Source organism: Helianthus annuus, chromosome 1 (genome assembly GCF_002127325.2).
Source record: "Helianthus annuus cultivar XRQ/B chromosome 1, HanXRQr2.0-SUNRISE, whole genome shotgun sequence".
Lineage (NCBI taxonomy): Eukaryota > Viridiplantae > Streptophyta > Magnoliopsida > Asterales > Asteraceae > Helianthus > Helianthus annuus.
Genome location: NC_035433.2, coordinates 43456646 through 43472815, shown reverse-complemented (window position 1 = coordinate 43472815; position 16170 = coordinate 43456646). Strand labels below are relative to the sequence as shown.

Genomic DNA, 16170 nt, shown 5'->3' with positions numbered 1-16170 from the left:
ATTAGCCATAACATCATAATGTTCGACCTCCCTCTCCTACGGCCGATACCCTTTTCGGTTTTCTTAGCCACCATCATTAGATTGCACCCTAAGGAGGAACCAGACCAAACTGACAACTATGTCAAACACTATTGCTGCATCTACATCTGGATTCTCTGTTGGCTTGTACCGATGCAATCAAAGGTATGTTTTCATGTTTTCCTTCATGTATAAACAGAACTGAACCAACAACCTAAACTTTACTACATCACGATAAGTATACTTGCATGTTGTGTGTGTTACGTGTAAGTAAAAATCATTTTTTTCATAAATCTAAACCCTTGATAATGTGTTCAAAGTATTACCTAAAAATCACTACTAATGCACGCACATCAATAATCTCTTATAAATTGTTATGTGGTAATCTATTACGTTCATATTCACATAAATTTGTGCGTAAATGTAAATTTAAATAAACAATATTCACGTAAATTTATGGGTAAATGTAAATTTAAACAAACAATGATAAATTGTTGGTAAAAAAACTTGAAGGAAAAAATTACCAACATGGAACTATTGGAAAAAATAGTGAAAAATGGTTTGTCACTAACTTTGGAACGAAAGAATTGTACTTATCTACGTGTTATATAAATGATTATATATGTGTTTGTTCTTTACTATGTGGGAGCTTCTCAATGAAATAAACCATCTTTAAAATCGTATTAAAATAGATGAAATATCAATGCGTAAAGTTGTCTAGCTATAACAACCAAAGTTGTGCAAAATTGGGAGGAAAATAGATGGCACATGTCTCACATATGTGAGAGGACAAAACTTGGAGTAGTTTATAAGGATAAGCACTTCTGTATATTGTTCATATAATAACATTAGTGGGGACCCCAACCTAGTTAGGGCCCGTTTCAACCCGCAAGTTTCGGTTTAGGTCTAAAGGACTTAGCATTCAACCGAAGAGTGAAAAGAACTCCCATCGGAGAGTGAAATAGAACATGAAACCGTAGCTTCGGTTTCAGCCCGCCGGTTTGTAACCCATCACCAGAACACGGTTTTACCCGTCGGTTTGAATTGATACCACAACCCCATCCAGTATATCCAGTATGAAAAACTAGCGTTACATAACAACTATTTGACCATTTCAAGTGTATTTTCCGACCTTTTTCCCCCACAAGTTAGTATCAATATGTATTGAAGGTGTTGATTAAATCACAACAATCAAAAAAGAAAAAGACGTTCTCGTAAACGAAAATTAGCTCTCAAAACGTTATGGAAACCGAAAATGAGCAATCATCCATCAATATCGGTTTCTTAAGCGAAGTTGCCATCGTGAATATTTTACAAACAACAAGGCACACCGAAATTTAGGCACATCTGAATTCATATGAAATGTTAAACGATGCAAACCGAGTTTCATGCAAGAAATGCGGTACAATTTTTAAAAAAGATCAAACTCTACTTTAAGATATCATTTAGCGAAATATTGCAAGGCGTTCAAAAGTACTCCGGCTAAAGGTCAAACATCAATGGCACACGACAGATATAATTGGAATTTCGACAAAAATACTGTTCAGGATCAAATGAAAAAGTTTGTTATTCAAGAGGATTCGTCATTCACCCTCGATTGAAAATGATGATTAAGAAATCCTCCAACCGCAATTAAATGCGACCAGGTCCAACCTAAGCCTACTTAGTTATGAAGGGTTCGATTATCCATAATCCTAAAATAGTTTGAACCTGTCCCGGTGGCACAACCTGGTTTGTTAAAGTTCACTCTCAACTCGAACTGGTTTCAACCCAAATCAGTTTAGCGTTACAACCCGATTTGTGCACCTCTAATGCGCGCAATGTGGCACTTTGATAAAGTGTTGCAATGTCACAAATGCTACTAATGGCATCGTTGACGACAGCTGGGCTACTACCACTCCTTTGTTACTAATGACATGAGTAGTTTGTTCATTCAATCACAAGCGTCAACAATTTAGTCTGTCCGTTCTTGCAACCCAATATACTATGAGAAGACATAGTAATCTCGTAAATGACACCGGTTTGAATCAAGTTGTTTAGATAACATTATAATTTCTCCCTGTCTTTATTTGGTTATTATATACAGTGTTGTACTAGTATATTTTCAACCAAATAACATCGGCATCGATACATGTATTTATTTTCGTTGTTTCAAATAATCAAAGTTAAATAAAACTGTATGCCAAGGATGACACACATAAATCAAGAAATGTCCAATTTTTTTACCCATGACATTATAGCTTAGTGGTATCTTGGGGTGGGATACGGCTTAGGAACCATTAGGTCCTGGTTTCGATTCCCACAACGGGGTTTTTCCATATCTATTGGGCTTCCGTCTGAATTGATGTATAGGCATTATTGCCTAGTGAAAATGGATATGATCGAGTGATTCCGCTGATGACACAATGAAACTCTAGTGTCCATCAGTGACCGAAATTTGCTGTTAAAAAATAAATAAAACTGTATACATCAATATTGACATAACTTTAGTAATTAAATTAGTTGTCCCTCATTCACATCATGTTAGTTCAGATTAGGCTATGAAGTAACAGTAGTTGGATTTATATTTAAATTTTATATTTCATTTAGTCTCCTTTATATTTATGCAACTTCAAATTATTCGTATTTCTCTAGTTTATTCAAATGTAAATCAACCTTTAAAAACATTTTAAACAAATTTATATATAAGAAATTTTATTTAAATGTTCTAATTCTATTTCCATAATTTCTTGGTAGTTATAACTTTAACATTAATAAAAAGTACTAAAAAATAACCTAGGAGAATTTGAATTATTAAACCAAACTTTATCATATGATAATACCTTTTCTTGAATTATTAAGCATTAAATCAAGATAACATACTCGAGTACATGTTTGATAACGGAGACAATTTTCTCAATGAATAAATAACTAAGTTTCACCTGTAATTAAACAAAGTTAACCAATGGGCCCTTAAACAATAATGGAGCAAGAATGAAGAAACTACAGTAATTCAATGATCAAAAAGATCCCATCATAATAATTTCTACACCCAAATTTACTAATTAAATTAAAGGCCCAAAAAAAGAATTCAAATTGAGCTGGATGGATGGTGATGCCTAGTTAATATGCCGTAAGATGCACATGCATGATGGCCTGCCATGCCTAATGCATCATCCATCATCCAATCATGCCAACCGTTTCTCATCCCTTTGTTCAACCGCCGGACCACCTCCCCACCACCGTTATCACCACCGTCACCTAGTTGTTGTCTTCGGTCATGATAACTTAAAAACCCTGCCACCTTTCTTGGGTCCTCATGTTTCCAACACAATTCATCATCCCCAGAGTTCCAGGCTTCCGTGTCTGAGACACGGAAGCCAGCCAAGGTGGTTATATACTCCACCAGGCCGTTTAAAACGGCCTGCGGAGCAGCCCCTTTGCCGTCCCAAAGCCAAACCCTAGCCATCCCTTGTAGGACAGCCAACACAAAGGCTTCATTGTTGTGTGAAGTTTCCATTAGTGATGGACTCAACATGATTGTATATTCATGCGGTTTTGGCGAATAGACGGATACGAGCGTAGAGAAGTTTACTCGGGCAAGTGCAAGAGTTACACTATTGATTTGTTTCTTTGTATGCATCAACTGATCTTGATCATTAGGGTAAAGTAGGTTTTCTACAAAACTACTTGTGTTGAGAAGTATTCGTGTCGCTTGATCATTTGATTCGTAAAAGAGCGAAAAGCGCTTTCCTGGCAATGAGTATTTGCCCGCTTCGTTAACTATCTCGATTGCAAACCCCTTTGACGCTTCATGGTTTGCCCATATTGCAACTGTTGCAAAGAGAGTGATCAATATCACACGGAAAATGATGTCGGGAACGTTGTGTAAAGTGTTAGGATGCGCTTTTGGCGGCCATGTTAGCGCGTGAACTTTTGCGGTGGTGGCCGCGGTGACGGTGGTGGTATCTAGTAGAGATTGATGAAGGGCGTAGGGGTTCATACTTGGGGCATAAAGATAGATCAGTGTTACTTTTGGTGTGTTGGTACGTTTGAAGAATGTCGTGGTGCGAGCATATATCCGTATTTGAATGGACAAAATTTGACCAGATCACCAGCCAAAAAGCTTTTTAAATTACGTGGCCATGTGTTCGGCCACAACGATCCTTAATGAGTAATAAATTCATGGTTGATAATCTTTGATGTCTAGTGTTAGGTAGTGGTAATTCTGTAATTACAAAATTTCATTTTAATCAAAAAGAAATTTAAACAATAATATAAGATGTGGTTTGGGCTCCAATTTTTAAGCCCCCTCAATTTTTTAAGTTTTGATTAGGTGGTAATTCGTATACTGATTAATTTGCAAATAATATATGATATTTATTAAATAATTTTAATATTTTAAACAAAATGGTGAAAATACTATAAAAGTTGGTCAATAATTCAAAATTGTGTTATAAAAAAAAAACAAACAGGAGTTGTGGAGGTTGTAGGCTTGTAGCCCATTAGGATAACATAACTACATATAATTTTGTCTTTTAATCGGGACTGAATGATATCTCCAGGCTATCACATGCCACACAAGATGTTCTATAATCTGTTTTTGGCATTGTATCAGGTTGACTGACATGGATAAATGTTTTTTATTTTCCTGAAAAAGTTAAATTATATAAGGCTTCACTCCCAAATTTGTTGTGTACTAGAAAAATCCCAACCTCATAAAATATGAAATACAAATACAATGAATTGAGTAAAACTACAAAAAATAAAAATAATAAGAAGAAGAAGAATCTAGAGTGTGTCATTTAAAATCTTTTGGTTCTAAATCTTTACTTTTAAAATCTTATTTCTCAATCTATCTATTCTAATATACCAAAGCTAATTTTGCTTCTCTGTCATTTATACATAAGTCTACCCTATTGACAAATATCATCATTCACCTTTCATTATTTAAACAAGATTTACACCTGCCAATTGATCCTTACTCATGTTCCACGTGTCTTTGTTTTAGAATATATATATATATAAAAAAAAAAAAAACCCTCACCGGGTACACGCGGGATCCAGTATTTGTTCAAGATGCGTAAGATTCCACGTATTGATCAAGCTTCATATTTACGCTTTTAATCGAACCAGATCTTGAATTTACAACTTTAAATTTACAACTTTAAGATAACAGATTTTGAGTTCAAGTGCGCCTAGGTGAGACAATAGAGGTACCTACACCGTATATCTATTTGTATTCGTATATGCGTGTTGTTTGTTTTTCCAAGTAATAGATTGATTTCAAACATTTTCTAACTTGATCGATTCAATTGATGAAATGTTTGGACTTACACGGTTACACGAATCAGAAATCCATTATGATTGTAATTTATGTAATCAAATGTTGGTAGCTTAAATTGTTGGGTTGCATGTTAATTGATTAATCAAATCACATAGTTGATTTTTTGTTGCCTGTAGAGGTCAAAAAGAAATTGTTTTAGTGTAGCAAAACTTTGGTTCTTAATGTTTTTTTTTTTCTCAACATTCAATTTCATCAGGTAAATGAAAGGTTCTGTATAAAAACAGTATTTTTGGATATATTTTATGTTAATCTATCCTAAATCCATGACCTGCAACACGTTCTTTTGAAATTTCCCAATCATTTTCGTATTTTCCTCTACAATTAATCACTAGTTTTTTTTTACGACGCGCGTTGCGGCGAAACCGAGTAAAGATAATGTAAAACAAACGTGATTTGAAAATAAAGCATGTTGTTTAGAAAGCAAAACCATTAGAACGATTTAGTTTATTATCGTACCGTTTTATGATACCAAATAAATACTTTATTTTGAGTATAACTTCATTTTTAAAAAAAAAAAAAAAAAAAAACTTATAACAAAATGTCAGGGAAAAAATTAAGCACAACTACGTACATAAGTCTTTAAAAAAATTATAACGTAGATTATTAGAAAAGTGTCAAATTAATCGATAAATTAATATATGTTTAAAAAACGAAAAAAAATTATTAAAAATGGCAAAGGAAATTTATATTTAAAAAAAGAAAAAAAAATAAAATATGTTATTAAAAGTAAATATAATAATAAACTATTATAATATTTTAAATAATAAATAATAAAAAACTATACATTAATATAAAAATTAAGTTACTATTCATCAACCGTCGTCAACAATATATATATATATATATATATATATATATATATATATATATATATATATATATATATATATATATATATATATATATATATATATATATAAATCGTTTCATTACTTTGTTCGGTGGCTGAGTTTGGTGAACATTTATTCAGCTTTAATTATTTTGCCATCTCTCATAAATTACAAACTTATTTTTTTACTAAGTAATTGACCCGGCCAGGTCCACTTGTGCAGTTCTACATCTGTGATGGGCATAAACAATAACATACAAGAGGAATGGTAAAATCCTCTTATGGAACTAAATATTTAGCAATATGGATGTTAGAAAATTAATATTTTGCAAATCTTCTTTGGGCACTCAACCGGGTTTGCCGGACCTGTGACTTTACAAAGGTCAGCTTCTTCTCAAGCATTAGAAATACTTATTATGCATGTAGATACATATCCACATATGCATGAATTCATTAATTATGTGTGTGGCTTTGGGATGGTTTGTACAATATTAGAGACTTACCTTATAGTCATCGATGCATTGAGGGACTTATATAGTGTAAAGAGAGTATTTTGGATATATATTTTATGTTAATTGTGTATAGTGAATAGACTTATCTGAATTAGTTACAAACTATGGGAACCGTCAACAAATACAAGAAAAGAACCATAGAGTAAATCCATATCACAGCTTTTCATCTCAGTTAGATTTTACACAATTCATTGCTATAAAATATGGTGGATGCTTTCAGGTGGCACCGTTGTTCCTTCTTGGATCCGAATATGGTGATATTGTAACTCTCAAGAGGCTTTGTGCACTTGGTAAGATAAACTTTGACAACCGTTTATCAATGCTGAAAGCTTACATTTTGCGTTTTCGTTTTGTAGGGTTCTTTCCGGGACCAAAACTACTCGATCCAAATATGAAAGAAAGGTAACATAATACTATTGTTATAGTAGGGTTTATATCACAAAAAGTTGTTCTTTTGCTTCTTTTTTATGGATCAGAATGAGTTCTGAGTGTTACTATAATACTATTTTTTACTTTGCAACCCCCTAAAAATGACAAAGAAAAAAAGGAAAAAAGAGGTCGATGAGAAGTTGAAAATCTTGAATGAATAAAGACGATCCTTTCGGTTTCTGTTTCAGCTTAACTCACTTCCGCTATATAAAATACTAATGTTACATATGTGTTCTTTTTCTCATGGTCATTTAAATATGAATACATGCATTTTTACAAGCTCACCATTAAATATGTTTAATGCCACGTTCAAATCAAATAATAATAAATATGATTTTACTTTGTATTATTTCTAATTACAATTTTGTATTTTTGTAATCAATATTTCATGTAGTTTTATTTAAAACATCAATTTACATAACATATTATCTTAGCTCGTGTATCACACGTGTAACTAACCTAGTTAACTTTATATATTATCGCTAGATGAGTTTTGTAAACTCACTCATATATATTATCACTAGATGAGTTTTGTAAACTCACTCACATAAAAAGACTCCACGTTAATGACTTTAATCAAGCTTTATTATGCGACCAAACGATTAAGAATCCTTTAGACTCAACCAAAGATTTTTTTCTCCATATACGAAGGTTTTCTTTATCACACCCAGGAATGGAATCCAAATATCTTGTATATTGTTATAACTGTAGGTCCGTTTTTCTCAGAGGATCTATTACGAAACCTAATCCCCGTTTATCACGAACACGGTCACGAGTGCGGAATCCACGTGACGGTGCAAACCAAGCAAAGTAATGCAAGCAACACAACAGATAACCAAAGATTCACTTTAGATTAAAATGACAAGAACAACATCAAACATATACACACAATGCTTGAGCGATAAACTCTCAATAGTCTCTCTATGCTCTCATACCTTAACTGTTAAACACACCAAGCTATATATATTGTCCTCAGACGAACCTTGATTGACGAAGGTTAATGTGTGACGAAGATAGAACCTTCGTCACACACAAACACAGACGAAGATAGAAGGTTCGCCAAGCATGGGTTCGATGATGATAGAACCTTCGTCAAACACTAAACAAGGACAGACTATAACTAAGTTAACAGAAGACATAAGAAACGACTAACTATAGTTAAACACTATGCACACAAGCATGTGTTTAACATACCTTACAATTACAGAGACAAAACGTCATACCTAGTAGGATAGAAGGATATCCGACTAGGTAGACTTGACGGAACTTACAGACTCGATAACAAAAGACTAAATAACATACAACGTAAACAAGACAAAGTTACAGACACATAAATGCACCAACAAACTCCCCCTTGTCTGTTACTTGGTCTTCGATCTTTGAGTCTTCAGTGTTTCATCGACCTTGTGCTTCCGGCGTGCTAAGTGCTGCTACATCGTTTTGGTTTCCAATTCCACCAACACCCGAGTTTTCGAATTTCTTCATGATGAAAACTCAAGGAGTGAGTGGGACATTCTTTCAAGTGGTGGATCTTTACTGACTGGTGCATTTCAGAATGTAGCTGATAACCTCCTTTAGTGTAGCATTTCGATTTTCCTTGAAATTCCAAGGCTCGCTAATTACATATCTGCCACTAGGGTTATATTCATCATATGCACCAGTCTTTTGATCTTTTAGCAATTGATCGTTCTGATCAGTCACTTCCTTATGTGCACCACACCATCATCCAGGAGGTTGTCAAGTGTTCTCACGCTCATAATCGCCAAATTCCCCATTTTTTTTTACTTTCCGGAGCCATTATGTACAAGATGAACATCTTCAGAGCCATTCTGTACACGATAAACATCCAGTAACACCAAATGATATAGCACTTTCATGATGCATATATGTATACATATTCAACCAGGAATCTGTATATATATACACATAGTTAAAAGGGTAAAACTTTGATAAACGGCGAAGACTGAATCTTCGTCGCCTTAGCTTGACGAAGAATCAATGGTTAATAAAAATCAACTTTAGTCAACAAAAACTGTTTCTTCTTTGACCATATTAAGTTCGTCGTTCAAAACATAAATTTTTGAGAATTTCGTCACAACGATTCTTCGTCGAACTGAGTTGAATCACAGTTGATTCAACATCAAAGTGACCAAAGACAGAAACATAGTCAAGTGACCAAAATGAGAACCCAAAGCACAGAGTTTTAACTAAAACTTTCATGAAAAACATAACAACAACAACAACAACCATATTTTAACATAACAGTAAAGACTCAAGAACCCCTGTTTTAATCGAATATATATATTTCAAACATTTTAAACAAACCACATCACAAAAACAATCTTAGATCATCATCAAAAACCAAATACCCAGTCTTAATAAGAAGAGACAACCAAATCATCACAAACAAACCTTCATAATAACCAAAAACCAAACCCCTGTTTTGATACCCCGTGACAAAAACCCAGAAGCATATAGCTACCAACACATGATTATTAGAGATATTCATATATTAAACAAGATTCAATGTTAAAATGTGAAACAAAACTGATAAATGTGAGAAATGATCAAGATCAATGAGATTTGAGGGTTTCACAATCATATAACAAGAACAGAGGGTTAAACATAGTCTCAATCATGCTTTAGATACGTGGTTTTACCTTGGATCGTCAAAATAACAACAAATGGATCAACAGGTTTGAGTTAGTGAGGGGATTCAATGAAGGTGATGATGGTTTGCAGTGTTGGGAGAAGAGATTTTTGAGAAATGTGAAGTGATGCCAATAATGCAGAGGGTGAATTTTTTTATAAACGGACCCACGACGAAGGTTCAATAACGACGAGGTTTCACATGGGCTCGGTGAAGTTTGAAGTTGGGCCAAGGTGAATTAGCCCATCTCTGATCTCGACGAAGATTGAATTTGGGCCAAAGTGAATTAGCCCACATTTGATCTTCGACGAAGATTGAATGTCCGCCGACCAAGGAAGTTCGTCAAAGACCTTATTGAGTCTTCATTGAGCAGTCAACACAAAAACGCAAATATTTTGAATTTGAAACATTTTGAAACATGATTTTGCCTTGTGTTAGATTTATCAAATGCAAAAGGACATTTTATGAAGTAGTGAAAACACCAACACGTCGGTTTCAGGCTTTTCAGTAGGAAACTTCGAGTTTTAACTTCGGCTAATCAAAAATGAACTTTACAACTTAAACTAAGACAAAATTTAAAAATGCGGTAAATTAACTAAAAGCAATAAAAAGCATAAAGACACTATACAGAAGTAAACTTTTTGCGAGTTTCAAGGTAAGAGAATCATTACCAGCTTATAGTCTTTATCAAAACTGTTTATGATTTCTGTTTAAGGCTTTAGATAAGTATCCTACCACAATTATCGGTATTGTTATCCACATAAGCTCAACTTATCAGATGTAATCATAATTAGGAGATATGATTTACGGTTGAATTATATTTACTTGTCGGTGTTCATCCACTCACGACACATTCCCGTATCAAGGTATGCACGAGAGTTCATCTTACCGGTGAGTATACCGCTTATCATCCGTTTGACCGTATAAAAGATGTGACTCACTTATTTTTTATTGAAAACAAGCCCTATGTGATAGAATCACTTATTGATGAGGAACTTGGTTTCCAGATGCATGAGGGCATATGAGCAAGTCCGTGAACAGGTCAGTACTAACGTACAGCAAAGAGAAGAACTTGACTCCCGCAAAGAATCTGTAATATTATCACTTATTTTGTTTGGACATGTGATTGTTGATCACTTATTGAGGTCGTATGCAATATGTACACGTATGTATAGTATCATGGAAGATCTAGACTTCGTCTCCGTTATTTTTTGGTAAAAGATACAACCATGATACCCGGATGATAAGACAGCATAAAGACCGCATATCTCTGAACCTCGGTAATCTCTCAAATGAAATTTCGGTACTAAGACCATATGCCAATGAATGGTTCCTGACTTGAAGTCTGTTAGGTTTATATCATCCTGCACATTTTAGTCTGATTGTGAGCCTATCGATACATCGTTAGTAAAGCTACTTATCATTTTTCAATTTTTCTTTTTGTTTTTGACCATATTGACAGACCACACCAGTGTTTATCATCACTTTCTCTTCTTTTATCCAAGAAACTCATTTTTGATTTTCTATTGTTTTTGAATTTTTCAAATTTTTCAAACTTAAAAACAGAAAGTAAAGACATATTTTTGGATTTTTGAATTTTTCACATGTTTTTGTATTTTCTGAAATTTCTCCCCCTAAAATGCGAAAAGATAAACAAACTGAAAATCTTTTTGTATTTTTGAGTTTTTAAAGAAAATATTTACGAAAACGGATCTGCCGAAAGAAGTTTTACTCTTGTTTCACCTTAATGCCATTAACCAACAAAAGATAGTCAAAACGAGATTTGTCAAAAGCTTTTGTAAAAAGGTCTGCACGTTGTTCATCAGTGTGGACCTTAACAACATCGATAAGTCTTTTTTCAAAATAATCACGTATGAAGTGATACTTAATTTCGATATGTTTGGTCTTGGAGTGTTGCACAGGATTTCTAGTAATCTGTAAAGCAGCATTATTATCAACAAAAATAGAAGTAGATAGGAATTCAAAACCGTAGTCGCGCATTTGTTGTTGAATCCACAGAACTTGAGAGCAACAGCTTGAGGCAGCAATGTATTCAGCCTCACAAGTTGATGTAGCTACACAAGTTTGCTTCTTGCATTGCCATGTGACTAGGCTATTTCCTAAGAACTGACAACCAGGAGTTGTTGATTTGCCATCGATTTTACAGCCACCAACATCAGAATCACTGAATGCAACCAAGTCAAAGCTATCATCCCTAGGGTACCAAAGACCGGTGTCCGGGCAACCCTTCAAATAGCGAAAAATCATTTTAATAGCGGCCAGATGAGATGCCTTCGGGTTGGCTTGATATCTTGCGAACAGGCACGTTGGATACATTATATCAGGCCTCGAGGCAGTGAGATACATTAAAGATCCGATCATAGCGCGATAATAAGAAGAGTTGACACTTTCACCCTTCAAGTCCGGAGTAATCCCGTGATTAGTCGGAAGTGGGGTACCAATGGGCGTCGCTTCTGACATCTAGAACCGGCTCAAGATGTCACCAACATACTTAGTCTGATGGATGAATATCCCAGACTTAGTTTGTTGAACTTGTAGGCCCAAAAAGAAATTCATCTCCCCCATTACGCTCATTTCGAATTTGTGTTGCATAACACGCTCGAATTGCCTGCACAATCATCGTTAGTTGAACCAAAAATGATATCATCAACGTATACCTGTACCAGCAGAAGATCTCTATCTGTTTCCTTGATGAAAAGAGTACAGTCGATAAGACCTCGTCAAAAACCATTTTCCAGCAGATAAGTAGATAAGGTTGCGTACCAAGCCCTCGGTGCTTGATGTAAACCATAGAGAGCTTTATTGAGCAACCAAACTCGATCGGGATAGATAGGATCTTCAAAACCAGGAGGTTGTTCGACATACACCTCTTCTTCAACGATACCATGAAGGAATGCACTTTTGACGTCCATCTGATAGACTTTGAATCCTTTGAAAGAAGCATAAGCTAGAAAGATCCGAATAGCCTCTAGACGTGCAACAGGTGCATAAACCTCGTTGTAATCAATTCCTTCAATTTGTCGAAATCCTTGAATAACTAATCTCGCCTTGTTGCAAATAACCACTCCACGATCATCCTTTTTGCATTTATATACCCAACGAGTACCAATTTTCTTGTAATCGTTGGGTTTTTCAACAAGTCTCCAGACACCCAGTTTCTGGAATTGCTGAAGTTCTTCCTGCATCGCTTCCACCCAAGAATTTTCCTTTAAGGCTTCTTTCCAAGATTTTGGTTCTTCTTGTGAAACATAACACGCGAAGGACCAATCATTTTGTTGTCCCGATTCTCTGATAGCTGAATACAAACCAAGATTCTGGTTGTTTCTCAGCTGATTATGCGTCTGCACTCCAGTTTGGACATCTCCTATAATGTTCTGCTGCGGGTGAGCATCATGAATTCTTGTTTCAGGATTATCAGGAACGCGAGTATCAATACCCAAATTGTTAAGATTAAGATCAACAACCAAATCCACGCCTAGCATAGACGTAGATGTGGAAGCATTTCCTTCAGCAGTGTCTTCATTCTACACATGAGATGTTGCTTCAGAAGTACCTTGAACAGGAATTGCTGGAGCCAAAGGGCCTTCAGTCGTATCATTTACATCATCTTCCGACGAAACATTGTAATCAGCGGCACCTTTAACTTCCTCTTTTTGAGGCAATATTGTTAACCGAAGTAGAAGCTTGAGGGTTAACAACAATTGGTCGAACCAAAGACGAGTCAACTGCATTATCACTTTCTAATAACATTTGAGCAGCTGCAGATGCTTCATCAAAGGTTGACAGATTAAAGGAGTCGAATAGTCCATCATAATCGAACATCCAAGGATCACCCGGAGCTCTTACAGAGTTAGTATATCTTTAAACCCTTACTTCACCCCATAACTCAATCTTTTGGTTGTCAAATTCCACACTCGAAAATTCAGAGTAGCATATCTAAGGAAGAATCCCTCGATAGCCTTCCCGCCAAATTTACCGTCTGGATCAATCATAGTACATGGGCCTCCAAAAGGTTCTAAGTGAGAAACGTCCGGTTTCCTTTTGTGCAATAGTTCGAAACAAGTTTCGTCATGCCTTTTGACTGTAAGAACTCTGTTTAATGTGTAGCATGCAGTAGCCACAGCCTCCCCCTAGAACTGAACGGGAAGCTCCGACTCTACCAACATCGTTCTCGCAGTCTCTATTATCGTCCGATTCTTCCTCTCCGCAACACCATTTTGTTGAGGAGTGTAACGAGAGCTGTACTCATGAAGAATACCCTTTGAAGTACAGAACTTATCCATTATTTGGTTTTTGAACTCGGTGCCATTGTCGCTTCGGATCCTCTTCACTTTCAAAGTCTACAGATTTTCAAGAAGAGTAAGAAGATTCTTGAGGATTTCGGGAGTTTAACTCTTGTGTGCCATAAACGATACCCAAGAAAATCTGGAATAGTCATCAGTAACTACCAGACAATAAGCATCCCCAAAGTTTGTCTTGTGTTTCATAGGTCCAAAGAGGTCCATATGAAGACGTTCAAGAGGCATACTGACAGTGCTGACTTTCTTGATCGGGTGGGGTTTCTTCGTTTGCTTTCCCTTTTGACACGAAACACAGATATCTTGTAGATGGAAATTTTTGACAGGCACACCATTCACAAGATTGTTTTTCACTAAATGGTTCATTTTTCTCAAGTGAATGTGCCCCATTCGTCTGTGCCAAGATATTGACTCATTCTCTGTGGCTTTTGAGACAAAACAAGTAACTTGTGCAGTAGTTGTAATCACTTGGCTCATATCAAGAATATAAAGATCATTAATCCTTGGAGCCTTCAAGAGAATCCATTCTTTTGGAATTTTAAATCCAGGCTTCAGCACATAACAACCGGCATCATCAAAATGCACGGTGAACTTCTTATCACAGATTTGCGAAACACTCAGAAGATTGTGATCAATTTGTCGAACATAATTGATCTTATCGAAACACACAACACCATTGGAGATCATACCTTCTCTAGTGATGTATCTGCCCTTGTATCCAGCAAACGCGACATAACCTCCTCTAATGTTTTTCACATCATACAGAAGTCGTAAGTCGCCTGTCATGTGCCTAGATGCTCCACTATCAACAATCCAATGACTATTAATAGTTCCTCCTGGAACACCATGCACAATGCATTTAGGGATCAGTTGGAGTTGGGGACCCAAGCCTTAGTGGTCTTGGGTCTTCCCTGAGAATCAAGAAATGTAATGTCAATTTCTTGATGGTTCTAAAATTGTAAGCCTCCCTCTGAAACCTCACATGTCTTAGGTTTCCAAGTTTTCCGTTTACCAGATTGTGCAATATCAACAGTTTTTGAAATTTCTGGTTTGATTGGTTGAGATGAACTTGGTTCCCGTTTAACAGATTTTACATCAGGTTTCAAAGCCGTTTCAATCACCTTTATATTTTTACGTCGTTGTTTTGTTTCCTATTCTTTAATAGTTCGTTTATCTTGTTTTGGGGAAACTGAACAACGTTGAGGGTGATCATTTTCAGGAGGGGCTCTCTCAACAAATTTTGCTTTGGGCGAGTTTGTACAATTTTTGATGATATGTCCAAACTCCCCACATTTGAAACAGGATCTCCTTTCAACAAACTTAGGAGATCCATCTTGACGACTCGATGTTAAACTTGTAGAATCAGAGGTACTTGTGCCTTCATCACACCCGTTTGTGTGTTGGGTGTAATTATTTTGATTATTACATTTTAAAATTCTAACCTTTTGAATAAAATCGGTGTTTGATTTATTTTCAAAAGTTTCCACCTTGTCAGTACCCTTCGATGCTACAAATTTGACATTAATGTCCTTCTTTTGGAAACGAGCTCCTTTTGGTTCTACCTTTGGTTGTGAGACCTTAGGTTTTGAAGCTCGTTGTTCCTTCTGTTTGCCTTTAAAAGGGATAGGTTGTTGCTTTGTCGGGAATCGTTGGTTTCCAAATTGTTTCCCAATTTCAGCTTTTAGAATAGGATCGCACTGAGTTACGGAAACTCTCGGGATGGCTTTTCCCAAAAACTTACAGGTAGTATCTTCAAACACTTTATCAATCAAAGATTGATTGACATTTTTAATTGGAAAATTTTTGTTTGAATATATTTTACTATCCCCGACCAAAGTATACAACATGTTATCACTCTTAACAGCAGACACTGTCTCAGTGATAGGATCCATCTCTTGCTTGACAGTAGAGTGCACAGCAAGAGTAGGAGGATCACATAGAATGTGATTCTCAATAGGAATGTCTACTCCTTTCTTATCATTAACAGATGTATCCTGATCACTCACATCTGATTCATCATCCGACGATTCATTGTCCTCAACACTTGGAGCACTTTGTTCCGTGGATGTTGAATTTTCCTTTGTTTC

General features: G+C 35.6%; 1 protein-coding gene across 1 annotated transcript; it reads right to left on the bottom strand.

The window, feature by feature from the left end:
- Positions 1-2829: 2829 nt before the first annotated feature.
- Positions 2830-4072, bottom strand: LOC110865476. Its single transcript, XM_022114734.2, has one exon. The coding sequence runs from the start codon at positions 3998-4000 to the stop codon at positions 3089-3091; it is 912 nt and encodes a 303-aa protein (XP_021970426.1). The 5' UTR covers positions 4001-4072; the 3' UTR covers positions 2830-3088.
- Positions 4073-16170: the final 12098 nt, after the last annotated feature.

What these genes read in the sequence shown, in the direction of transcription:
- LOC110865476 (XM_022114734.2), bottom strand. Translation starts at nt 4,000, where the DNA reads ATGAACCCCTACGCCCTTCATCAATCTCTACTAGATACCACCACCGTC.